The 12,856-nt window shown below is 46.4% G+C and overlaps 1 protein-coding gene across 1 annotated transcript in view; it reads left to right on the top strand.

The window, feature by feature from the left end:
• The window catches only part of ITGA9 (integrin subunit alpha 9), a 324,192-nt gene that overhangs the window by 37,729 nt on the left and 273,607 nt on the right, over positions 1 to 12,856 (top strand). The window contains exons 5-6 of the mRNA XM_057555761.1: positions 5,890 to 5,957; positions 11,453 to 11,582. Of these exons, the coding sequence (XP_057411744.1) occupies positions 5,890 to 5,957; positions 11,453 to 11,582 (198 nt within the window). The remainder of the gene's footprint in view (positions 1 to 5,889; positions 5,958 to 11,452; positions 11,583 to 12,856) is intronic.

Raw genomic sequence — 12,856 nt, 5'->3', positions numbered from 1 at the left:
AAGAGACACTAACAGATTCAGAGTCACCAAATATTTATCAAGCACCTACTGGGTTCCAGGTGTTGTGCTAGGTACTTACCATTTATGATCTTACTGAGTAATCACATCATGGGGGGGCGGTTTAAGTATTCTTTTCACCATTGTACAAATGAGAAAACTGAAGCTTAGGGAGGTTGATGAAGGTCACAGTCTTATTAAGCAGAAGAAGGGTGGTGGCTTTTAAGTTCAGAACAGGTTTCTTTTTTTTTTTTCCATTTAGGCTGTGGTTCTTGTAACTGAGGGTTGTTTTATATATTTAAATGCTCTTTTTATCACTAGATATCTGTCTGCCTGATTTCATTGTCCTCCGAATTGTTGTTGTTTTTTAATTGAAGTATAGTTGATTTACAATGTTGTGTTACTTTCAGGTTACAGCAAAGTGATATATATATATATATATATATATATATATATATATAAAATAAAATATATGTATTATATATATAAAATATATATATAATATATATAAAATATATATAATATATATAAAATATATATAATATATATATAATATATATATATAATATATATATTCTTTTTCACATTCTTTTCCCTTAAAGGTTATTACAAAATATTCAGTATAGTTTCCTGTGCTATACAGTAGGTCCTTGTTGGTTATCTCTTTTATATATAGTAGTGTGTGTATGTTAATCCCAAACTCCTAATTTATCCCTCCCCACCTCTTCCCCTTTGGTAAATTTGTTTCTATGTCTCTGGGTCTGTTTCTGTTTTGTATATAAGTTCTTATGTATAATCAAATTGTTTAATTATCAGTTGGTTAGTATTCACTCAGAAATTGAGCAAAAATTCAGACATTAAGACTGGAAAGCTATTTTTTTCCTCTGATATTTTATTTCATGGCTAAGCTAAGGAACTATGGAAAGATAATTTTAAAATTGATGTGTTAAAAAGACTGGCTTTGAAAGATGAAACTTTCTCAAATGGTTAAAAGGAAGAGAGCTCAGTAGGAAGAATATATGTTACACTGTATGTAAATCTTGATCTTTCCATGGGTTGGTTTTATCCCACCAATGTTTTGGGAAGAGTGCAGGAAGCGACTCCACCCAGCCTAATTCTTGAATGAATTAAATTCATTAGTGTACGTTCCATGCATTGAGTTGTGGGTTATGAACATTTGGAAACCAGTATTTTTTCCTCTCTCAATTGCCTGCTGTTTAGACAGGGTTTAGTAAAACCAGCAGCTCAACCAAGGAAAATACTACCATTTTTAGACTGGAGGAGCCATACAACTTAATGAATCAAAGTGTGTGATGCAGGCCACATAATTCAGATCCACCCACCGCAGAAAGACAGAGCTTTCCAACCCGTTCCCAGCTCCTCCAAGGGCTGTCTGGGCCCCTCGTTCCACCGCGTCTTGCTTCCCTGATTCAGTTCCCCCACATTTAACAGAGTCAGGTTTGTTACAGCATCCATGAGCTGCTGTTGTGCCAAGCCCGGTTCTCCCGTGCTGCTTTGAGGTGGATAAACGTTTTGTTGCATAGCGGAGAGGGAGGAAACTGGCGTGTTGTGGTCCTCTGTCCCCGGCCACGTCCTCGGGGCCTTTGGAGACTGAATGGACGTGCCCAGGAGTGGCCCGGTGCCTCTGTGTGTGCAGGAGTAGTCCTTCTTGAGAACACAGGAGGCTGGAGGTCCTGCCCCAGCCCTCCGCCCTCTACTTCCTGGACCTCTCCGCAGAGGGAGGGTGTGTGACCTGGGGATGCTGTGTTGGGACAGCCCCTTGTCTCCACACTCACCCCCCTTCTCACAACTCTGTGGTAGAGGCTCTCCTGCCTTCTCCAGTATAGGCAAGCAAAATCGAGCTTTCTAGCATACGGGAATGATAGATTGCCCTATGTATATATTGTTTTTTGAAGAAGAAAGGCCTGTACTTTAGAACTGGATTAGAGAGAAACTACAACCTGCCCTTTATATATATATATATATATATATATATATATGTATATATATATATATATATATATACATACACACACACACATACATATACACACATACATATAAAATATATAAAATATTTTAAAATATATATGTATTTTATATATTTGTATATATTTATATATATTATATATATATATGTATTTTTTTTTGCAGAAGGTATCAGGTTAAAATAACAGTGGTGTCCTTAACTCATGCAAATAGCACTCAACAGAGTGAAAACAACTGAAGCATGCTGTGGTCCAGGGTCCAGTGTATCTGGCCAGCATCTCTTGGGAAGCCCCCATAGCCCAGGCCTGGGCCCTAAGGGCCACCACTGCACCCTGAGGTGCCAGTTTACCTGTTGTGTGGCCTTGTTCACTTTACAAATTCTTTCTTAGATCACTTCTCACTTAATCAGGATTTTTGAATATCTGGTAGGCCAGCACAATGTGGGTGTTTGATTTTTACTGGAAAGGAGCAGGCCAGGCACAGAACTTGACTTGGGGTTTGGGTGGCTGTGCTCGCACAGTGGTGCTGAGTCTTAAGATGTGGTTGATCAGGAGTAGCTTTGAAGTGTTCTGTGAAGCCTGCTCATGTCACTTCTTCACAGGAGTTTGGCTTTTAGAAGAAGAGCACTTTGTACCAGGAGGGCCAGGCTTGGACACAGGCTCAGTATGTCCCAGCGTGGGCCGTCCCATCTGTGTCCTCAGATCCTTGAGGACAGTCCGTGAAGGATCGTGCCAGGGGGTGGGCACGGATTGAAGAACCAGTTCTGAATATCCTATGCAGTTTCTCTTGAGGCCCAAGAGGGAGATGGAATTGCCCAAGGCAGAATCAGTCAACCTAGGTTCGGAAAGCCCAGAAAAATCCATCCTGTGTGTCCTTGCCCTGCTCCAGTCACACCTACTTCCATCCTTAGGCCTCTGGGGTCAGTGATACCACCGATTGGAGAAGCAGGATTCCTGGTACCCAGGACACAGCTCCTCTACAAGCAAGGCTGGGGTGGAGGTCACAGAAGCTGATGGACTGGAGGACAGAGGGTAGGGCTGGGAGGTCAGGGGGCACAGAGATCCAAGGCGAGCAAGTTGGAGAGTCCAGGTGCTCAGTGGCTGAAAGAATGTACCAGATCCTCTTGCATCTCCGCCTGGGGCCTCGGGTCTGGGCACAGACGGCAGCGCCCACACCTTCCCTCAGCAAAGCCTCACCTGCACACACTGTACCTTACACCGGGCTGGTGTTGGGGGCACTGAGATGGGTGAATTCATCTCGGTGTTGAATAAACTATGTGATGAACAAACACATTTTGAGATGGGGAGAGGGTATCACTTACCTTTACCTACAAGGTCACCTGGGCACAGAAGCTGAGGAGGGGTTCTGGAAGGCTGTGGCATGTGAAATGTCAGATACACATACCAGTGGAGCCTTCCTAGACTGGAGTTGCCACAGCTGCCCCCCAAAGTGTGTGGTGCTGTGGGGAGCGAGGAGGCATAGGACTGGATCCTGTTCCAGGTTGAAGGGGTTAATCAGAGTACAGGCATTTCTGGGCAGTCAGAACATGGCCTGTCCTCTCAGGAGCCATGGGTGCTAGTCAGGAGCCCCACGTGGTCTGATTCCTTGCTCTAGAGCAAGCTGAGAAGGCAGGAATAGTCCCTGGGGTTTCAGGAATGTCAAAGCCGGTGAGATGGTGACTGCTTCCTGTGTGTGAGGGAGGCCCACAGACCTCGGAAGAGGCCATCCCAGCCTGGGGAGCCGGGCTGACCTCTGGACGGTGCTACGATGCCGGCTGAGGCAGGGGTGCTGGTCAAAGGGCTTCCCCTGCGGCCCTTTGGCCTGGGGTGGGGTTGGGACCCTCCCAGCTCCCAGAATGGCTGTGGTCACCTCAGGAACCCGGGGCCTGCTCCTGACTCAGCGCTCGCCAGCAGAGTGTGGGGATGAGGTAGAGAAAGACAAGTTTTCCCGTCTAGTTTTGGAGCCCCTGTCACAAAAGAGACCTTGAGACTGTTTTCTTTAAAACATGAAAGATTCCCACATAATTCCTATTCATGTCCTAAATTTATGAGGCTGAACTTGTGTGTCCTGCACTGTAGTTTCCTTCAGCTCGTGGGGGCTGAATTTCCTTTCTGTGTTTCTTTTGTCTGAGACTTACAATCGGGTCAGTGGGTGGATATGCTTTTTGCCGGACCTTCCACATTGAATATGACTGTTCCGGTTGGGACATTTTGACCCCTTTTGCAATTGTGCTATTTGATATAGGATTTATTAGTTTTTATGATTTCTTGCCATCGTACAATTTGATGCAGGATCTCTTTATGACTTTGCATAAGTCCCGCTCCCGGCCCTGGTGCAAGATTTTGCAGAGAAGTGTGTTCTACTGTCACTGGGTTGCTTTCTGGCAGAGCTGTGAGTTCTCTTTGTAATAACAGGACAAGGTAGGAGAAACTGATTTAGCCCTCGCCTGGAAGAGGAGTAACTCCATTGACATTCCGTTGTAATTTAGCAGTTGGTTAATGGCCACTTACTGGAGAATGTTACCAGGCTCTGCAGTGAGTGTTGTTAGAAAATGAATTCCTCTGTGTATTTCCCCAGGGCCCTTCTGCTTCTCCTCCAGGACATAACTCTGGACCACAGGAAGTGGCACTGTGTTGCAATCACAGCTTCACTGTTCCTTTGTATTATTTATTTTGTGTTTCAGAATTAAGTATATTGCTTTTAATGGAACCAGAGACTTGTCAGGAGCCCAGGGGGTGACATGGGGGTCACTGGGTTATTTTACTGGGTCTCTTGGACCTGTAGGTGCCCAGGGGCAGCCATGAGCCTCTGTCCAGCAATGTCAGTTTCACATGTAATTAGAGTCACCTAAGCTGAACATCACTCCATCTCCATGCCTTTACCCATGTCATTATTTCACATGGCTTGTCACCTTCTAGGTTTTGTGTAATCACTCACTGCAAAACCTTTGATCAGCCACAGAGGTGAAAGAACGTGAATTTCCGAGTCTGCCGAACTTGGATAGAATTCTGGCTTCGTGACCTCGGACGAATCACTTAAACTCTCTTGAGCCTCAGGGGTTTTACCTGTTAACAAATGGTGATGCGGGCTCCCAGGGATGAGGGATTGATGAAATGGTGAGTGGGTACAGCTGACACAGTGCCCAGAACATGCTAAACTTAAAATGCCAACTGAAAAATGAAGCAGTAGCAACAGAGTTCCCGTTTGTTGGGTTGGAGTATTAGGAACTGAGGGACAGGTGGGGGAAGAGAACTTATCCATTTGTTTTCTTTTGGATCCATTTGTATCCATTTGTGGAGGGAAAAAGAGATCTCGCCTTTTCCTTCCACACAAGGAAGACAAGAGGTGTCAGTGATGATGGTGTCACCGTGCTCTGGGGCCAGTCCGGTGGAGTCCCCTCTTCCCACAGCCCCTGGGTTCTGAGGGCTGGTTTCTGGTCGTACGGTGGAAAGCATATTGCCTCCAGCTGGATGGAGTGTCTTTTTGGGAGGCTTGGTCGTCTCCCAGGGGACTCCACACTGGGACGGCCACATCATTCCATCTCTGTGTCGTGTTTTCGGTTCTTTCTTCCTCCTGGGGCTCCCGTCCTTTCTGAAGTGAATGAGATAATTGTCACCGGCCTCCCACTTAATTACTGTGTCTGCTGCTTCTCCTTTCCCACATGAACAGAGAAAGCCCATCAGGGCACTTGGCAGCCTCACTACCTGATGGCACCAGAGCTTGGATTTTTGAGGTCTGGTGGATTCCTGAGACTTTTCTCCGCGCCCCAGTCTGGACGGCGTCCCTGGGCCGGGCCTGCGGCCGCACTCAAGAACATGCCCAGCATGCTCAGGCGCTCCGCACACGACTGGCACACACTGATGAGGCTGTGGTTTGCTTCTCTTCCCTCCCCTCCCCCTCTAGAGTATAAGAAGAAGTATGGAGAGGAACACGGCTCCTGCCAGGCTGGGATAGCGGGCTTCTTCACTGAGGTGGGTATCACTCTGGGCCTTTCTCTTCTCTCATGGGTGTTCGTTTCCTGCATGGCTTCCCATCATATGGTAGATTAAAGTCCAGACTCTGTGTCTCGGCCCATGGGCCTGACTTTCTCCTTCACTCATCAGAGGACAACCCAGAGCTGCGGGAGGGGATGGGACAGTGAGGGGGAGAAAAGGCCTATGACACCCACTGGTTTCAGCTGCTGCTGGACCATGCCAGATCCTTACTAGCATCATTATTACAGAGGTCCCCACGTGTGGTGTTTTGTGCACAAGTGCACGTTTCTGTAGGTGAGCTGCACAGTAGAGGAACCGCTGTGTCGAAAGCTCTTCAAAATGTGAATTTTGACACATGCTGGCAAATTGCACTCCAGAAACATTTACCAGTTGACACTCCCCCCAGTTGTGTGTCATTGTCCCTACATCCTCCAACCAACACTTAAAATTTTTGTCATTAAAAAAAATGACATTGTGTTTTAATGGCCCTTTACCTAATTATTAGTGCAGTTGAGTATCCTTTTCAAATATTGGCCATTTGTGTTTATTTTTTCTGGAAATTGCCTGTTTATGTTCTTTGCCCATTATTATGTTATTTTTTAACTGTTGTTTTACTGATTTTTAGGATCTTGTATTTTCAGTAGTAATCTCATATCTCTTGTATGTGTTACAATATTTTTCACCAGTCTTTTACCTGATTTTTAAGTTTGCGTATGGTGTCTTTACTATATGGGCCTTGAACATTCATATTTGGTCACATCTGTCAGTCTTTTTCTTTCTGGATTCTAGACCTCTCTGTTAGGAAGGTCATCCCCATCCTAAGACTATGAAATATTCATGTGTATTTTATTCTGCCACTTTTATAGGTTAAAAAATATTTAAATCTTTAATCCATCTTAGATTTATGCATGCAGACATTATACGGGAGAAATGAACTTCATTGTTTTCCTAAATGTGTGGTTGGTTGTTCTTTTTTTTAAAAAAATAAATTTATTTTATTTATTTTATTTTTTTTGGCTGCATTGGGTCTTCGTTAATGCGCGTGGGCTTTCTCTAGTGGCGGCGAGCCGGGGCTACTTTTTGTTATGGTGCGCGGGCTTCTCATTGTGGTGGCTTCTCTTGTTGCGGAGCATGGGCTCTAGGCCCGCGGCCTTCAGTAGTTGTGGCACACAGGCTTCAGTAGTTGTGGCTTGCAGGCTCTAGAGTGCAGGCTCAGTAGTTGTGGCGCACGGGCTTAGTTGCTCCACGGCATGTGGGATCTTCCGGAACCAGGGCTTGAACCCATGTCCCCTGCATTGGCAGGCGGATTCTTAACCACTGCGCCACCAAGAAAGCCCTGGTTGGTTGTTCTGATACTGCTTTTTTAAATGTTTTCTTTATCCCCGTTGATTTGAGATACCATCCTGCCGTATGCCAAGGTTACCCATCTTCCATCTCAGTAAGCATATAGAGGGTGTAATTTCTATGGCTGTTGTTCCTCCATTGAGATCTAGCAAGTATGACTCAACACAGGAAGCAGCAGGGAACTGCTATAAGTTTACAGACACAGTGATGGCAGTGCCGTAAGAAAGTCTATTTGGACTGGTCTTGTGCCCAGGTGTCTGGAAGTGGGAGAGCCTGGAGGAGGCCAGATTGGAGGCTGTGGTGTGGTCCAGCCACAGAGGGACAGGGCAGCCTATGGGATGTTTTAGGAATAAAAATAATGAGGGGAGTCAGAAAATATGAAGGCAGTATCAGTGGGCTGGGTGACCAGAGGACTGTGGGGTGGAGGAAGGAGGTTTTATGCCAGGTTTCTGGGGAACAGTGGTACTGGTGGAAAGGGGGCTGCCCAAGGAAGAATCCACTGGGAGAGGTAAACTGATGGGTCTGCTGTATACACATGCCATGTGAGGTGATGGGATGGGACACTCACATAGATGTTTTTAGAATCCAGCCTTGATTTGGCCAACGCTAGTATGTTTCTGAGGGGACTGGGTGTGCTTAGCATAGGGCTGGGGTTGGGGGGCTCTGAGCAGAATGTCTCCTGTAGACAGTGGGAGGAGAAAGTCAAGTCATCGCAGAAATGAGAACTCATTGGAGATGTTGGTGGGGAGCTAGGGGAGAGGAAGAGTCCCGGGGAAGGGATGTCTCCAGCCGGAGAGTCAGGGAAGACGAGAGCACTGGGGCTAAGAGGGAGGAGGAGGAGGAGGAAGGACAAGGGTGTGGAGGGGAACCCGGGGGGCCGTGCCAGCTCCGGATTACCAGAGGACCTACTGGGACTCCAGAGCCTGAGGGAAGCAGGGTGCGGGCAGCAGTGGGGCTGGTGCGTGGAGCACTGCAGGGAGCTGGGCGGCAGTGAGCAGGAGGGCTCAGTCCTGACCCGGCCACTCGGGGCCTTGGCCTCTGCTTCAGTTCCCAGGCTTTTGGCCTCCCTAAACAGGAGGTCTTTGAACTGCCAGTCTCCCTCGTTTCTGGAACTTCAGCTGTTGGAGGCCGAGCAGGAAATGTGGTTGAAGGGGTCAGGCAGCACTGCGCCCCTCTCCTGCCCTCCTGCTGACCTTGTCACTTGGGTTTGCCTTTGCTGGGAGCTGGGCTGTCCCTGCACAGGGCGGGCAGCTGCCTCCCAAGCTGGATGTGGTTCTGTGGCCTTCCGGTCATGGCCATGTTGCCCCAAACTACTCTGGCCCAAGGCGACTGCTTGACCTGAATGTCAGTGACCCTGGGTTTATCAAAGCTGTTTGAGTTATGGACACTGCATGAATTTTAGCCCAGCGTTGAGGACAAGGGAGAGCTTCCCGGGAACATATTTATTTTTGTAGCCTAGGATAACAGAGATAGATACTTTTAAGCAGCAAGAGAAGACTTGGCCCAACCCTGCTGGTGTCGGGGCACCACTGTGAGAGCCTGGGGACATCTGGGTGGAAATCCATCTGGCACAGACTTCTGTCACAGATCCCGAGGACTCTTCTGCCCCCTGCTTGTGCCAACCTACAGGGCACAGAGAAAAGCCCGTGGCTTCTCTCAGGCAACTCCAGGTACCCGTGTGCCTCAGGAGGTTCTGCTCCTTGCAGAAAGGCCCATGCTGTTGATTGATGGAGTTTCGCACACATGATTTAGGCAGTGGTGGCCTTGGGCTTTTGGAGAAGCTTGCACTTCTGCGTGTTACATTTGCGTTGTCTGTTCCTGGGTGGTGAGGAGCCAAGCATTGATCACATTTTCCTGGCACTTGTGGACAGTGTCAAAAGGGCCCAGGCTGCACCCACAGCGGATGGAAAAAGCCAAATAGGAGGGAGTTCCAGGGAGATGCTGTTTCCCTGCCCCCAGCCACAAGGGTCTCAGGCTGGGCCTCAGTTTACCTAGTTTGAACTGCAGGGAGAAGGGGGCATAAACAGTAAGAGGAGAGGGAAAAAAACCAAAAGCTGCTTGTTTTAAAGGTTTTTGAGGAGAAGGATGACCTTGTTTTATTCTCTTTGTAATGTTTGAGAGAGGGGATGCAGTGATACGTTAGACATACATTTCTCAACTTTTATCCTGGATTAATCTGAATCATCAGAAAACAACACATCCACTGCCTGGTGTCCCCAAGAGCCTTACAGGCCTCTGGTGGTGCTCAAAGCTTTGGCTCGTGAAGAGCTGCTGGTGGAGAAAGCTCTCCACTGTGTCTATGGCTGGCACTGGGGATACTGCTCATTTTGTCTTTCTGTGCCCTTTGTGTTCGGGCACTGATTACATATTCCTTTCTGAGCTTAAGACCAAGGAGAAAGTCTCCCTTCTCTGATGATCGTTTGTCTTTCTCATGCCCCTTCTAGAACCAGCACAGTCCCTTACACAGAACAGATGAGTATAAGGGGAATGAATGAATGCACTGCCCATGTTTGCCCAGGGATGTGTCCTAAGTGCAGAAAGTGATATATTTTTATAAAACAGTGAGATACCCCTGAGGGTATCTGGTTTCTCATCCTCATAGCATCCTTGGAGATGGATTGGATCTCAGAACCTTAAAGTGAAGTGCTTCTCAGTGGTCATTCCTGGTCCACACCTTCATGAATTATCAACAGCAAACCATTCAGGCAGGAGTCTGGTGGCTTTTCTTCCAGCCATGCTCACACCCTGTTCTTTGGTAAGGTTCTTACCCGAATTGACCATAGAACATGTGTTGTTCAGAGTATTGTCCTGATGCTGCTGCTGCCACACACGTGCTTTCCTTTCTGTGTGCTCTGTCCTCCTCTCTCTGCTGTTCTGTTAAGATGGCTCTGGCTTTTTCAGACATTTGCTCCCAGGGAATTCAGTGTCACTTTATGAAATGTCAACAGAAACTCAGAATTCTTAGGGCGGGATCTAGCCTCCAGGGACTTGTTGGAAACCAGCAGCTTCTGACAGCGGTGAGGCCAGCTCTGTAGAGAGGGGCCAGCCTGGAAGGATGTTTCTGAAGTATAACAGTGTGGGGACCCTAGAGGCCAAGGGTGGTGTGTGCGTGTCAGTGACAAGAGCATGACCTGTACAGTGTCCAGCATCTCCATGAGCCCAGAAGGCCTGTATCTTTGGGGTTTTTGTACAGCTGAGGGGTTTCCTCTAAAACTGTCTTTATTTTAACCCTTTTGGGTAGAATTTTTTCTAAACATTCTGTGCATTTCCTTGTTGCCTTACCCTGGGAATGTTTTACAAAGGGATTTGATTGATCTGTGGATCTGGTATAAGTAGGAGATACTTAATAAATATTGTGGAGTGAAAAGTTAATGAATTTGTTAGAAAAATAATTTTTATTATTTCTTACTGCAGTGTAGATACTTTAGAAAATATAGATAATCAAAGAGAAGGGATTTCCTGTTGGGGAAGGTTGGGGAAGGAAAGCCTCGATGATGTCTTTCTCTATTGGACTTATTTCACTGAGCATAATGCCCTCCAAGTTCATCCATGTTGCTGCAAATGGCAAAATTTCATTCTTTTTTATGGCTGAGTCATATTCCATTGTCTATATGTACCACATCTTCTCTATCTGTTCATCTGTGGATGGACACTTAGATTGCTTCCATATATTGGCTATTATAAATAGTGCTGCTATGAACATTGGGGTGCTTCCTGGGCCTGTTTTAATAGTAGTGCTGTGTCTTGCTGTCTGTGGTCTCTTCTCTCCCCAGTCCACATCTTTCCTGTAGTGGGCCTCTTTGCTCTCTTGTTTTCGTTGTTTTGACTTTGCAATGAGCCTTTAGTGGCCAGAAAACCCAGCTTCAGAACCATTCCTGAGAATGAAGACTGGAGGGGATTTCTCTGGAGTGTCAGTACATCTTCTTTATCCATTCATCTGTTGATGGATGCATAGGTTGCTTCCATATCTTGGCAATTGTAAATCATTATGAATATGAAATTTTTTTTATTGCTCAGGTGAAGAAATTTTCTGGTGTGGCATCTTTACTTTAATTACGAGTTCTTTGTTGTGATTGTGGGTCTCATCACACCGCCTTCTCCCCTCTTCAGTTTCCTTCCCTGTTTACCTTTGGGTTTCTCTTCCATAGGAGCTGGTTGTGATGGGTGCCCCAGGGTCATTTTATTGGGCTGGGACGGTCAAAGTGCTGAACCTCACAGACAACACCTATTTCAAACTAAATGATGAAGTGATCATGAACAGGAGGTACACCTACCTGGGTGAGTAGCTCAAGGAGGTGACAGGTAAGAAAGGGGAAGTGGGAGTGATTACCACCAAGCTTGCCAGTGATTGCTTTACTGATGGAAAGAAGAGTTCGTTGGCTTTTACAACTGCTGTTCTACTTAGTTGCACTTTTAGCCAAGGGCACCACAACACTGAGCTCCACACATAGCAGGTAGAGAGAGAGGAGAACAAAGGACGGGACTGAATTAAAACTGTGTGATTTAATTAAAAAGCTGACAGTTGAACCTCCAAGGAAGCAAACATTTTCTTTTCCTATTTTAGCAATTACTCGGGTTCAGATGATTAGATACAAAACGAGTGTGAGAGAATCCTGTTTTTCCATGACTTTCCTTTGGATGAGGTCTCTGCTTTCTGGTCACAAAACTGGTTGCAGGTAGAAATAATAAGAACCAGAAATTAGCATGATGGATGGCAGCCTAATCCTGAGGTTTAATTAAAGGCTCAGAAAAACTTTTATTTTCTTAACCGTTTTAATCCTCTAGAAAGAGGGTAGACAAAACTTAAGGTAGCAGCCACCAGGCCAGAGTGACTCTGGACAAGACCATGCTTATTGGTGAACAGAGAGAGGCTGTCTTTACTTGTGTAAAAGACGATATGACGTGGCTCTTTTCTTTAATTCAGGCCCTAAATGCTGTAATTCTGGGCTGAAAATGAAGCTAAATTTAGCAAGGCCTAATGATGAGAAAACAATGTTCTTTCACACTCATTACACTTAACTTAAATCTGGGGGAGTCCCTGACCCGCTTTTTGCATAGAGATTCGCTTGTGAGTTGGCAGGAGGGACTGCCTGTCTTGTCTTTTCCCCTTCTAAGTCTTTTGCCCAGTAGCACCAACTGTGATGCCTTTACTCGGAGTCTTTGGGGTGTTTGCTGCTCTGCGCGCCCAGCTCCTTAAATGCTGTCATTTACTGGGGACTTACTCCATGCCAGGCTCTGCATATGATTTCTCTTAATACCTGGAGCAACCTTATGAGGCAGCCATTATTATTACCTACATTTTATAGGTAAAGAAACCGAGGTACAAAGAGGTCATTTAACTTGCCGAGGTCCCATGGTTCATCAGTAGCAAAGTGGGGGTTTAAACCTGTGGTTTCTGAGCCCAGAGTCTAGGTGCTGAGCTGCCCACCTGTGTATGCTCTGCAGACAGCCCCGCCCGCTGGTGTGGACCCCTCGCTGGGCTGGGAACACCTTGGAGGAGGGGAGTTTGTCTGACATTTCCAGGACTTGGTATAGTGCCTGGTGCAGAGGAG

The sequence above is a fragment of the Balaenoptera acutorostrata genome, chromosome 10 (genome assembly GCF_949987535.1).
Source record: "Balaenoptera acutorostrata chromosome 10, mBalAcu1.1, whole genome shotgun sequence".
Taxonomy (NCBI): Eukaryota; Metazoa; Chordata; class Mammalia; order Artiodactyla; family Balaenopteridae; genus Balaenoptera; species Balaenoptera acutorostrata.
This window is presented reverse-complemented; position numbering and strand designations above follow the sequence as displayed.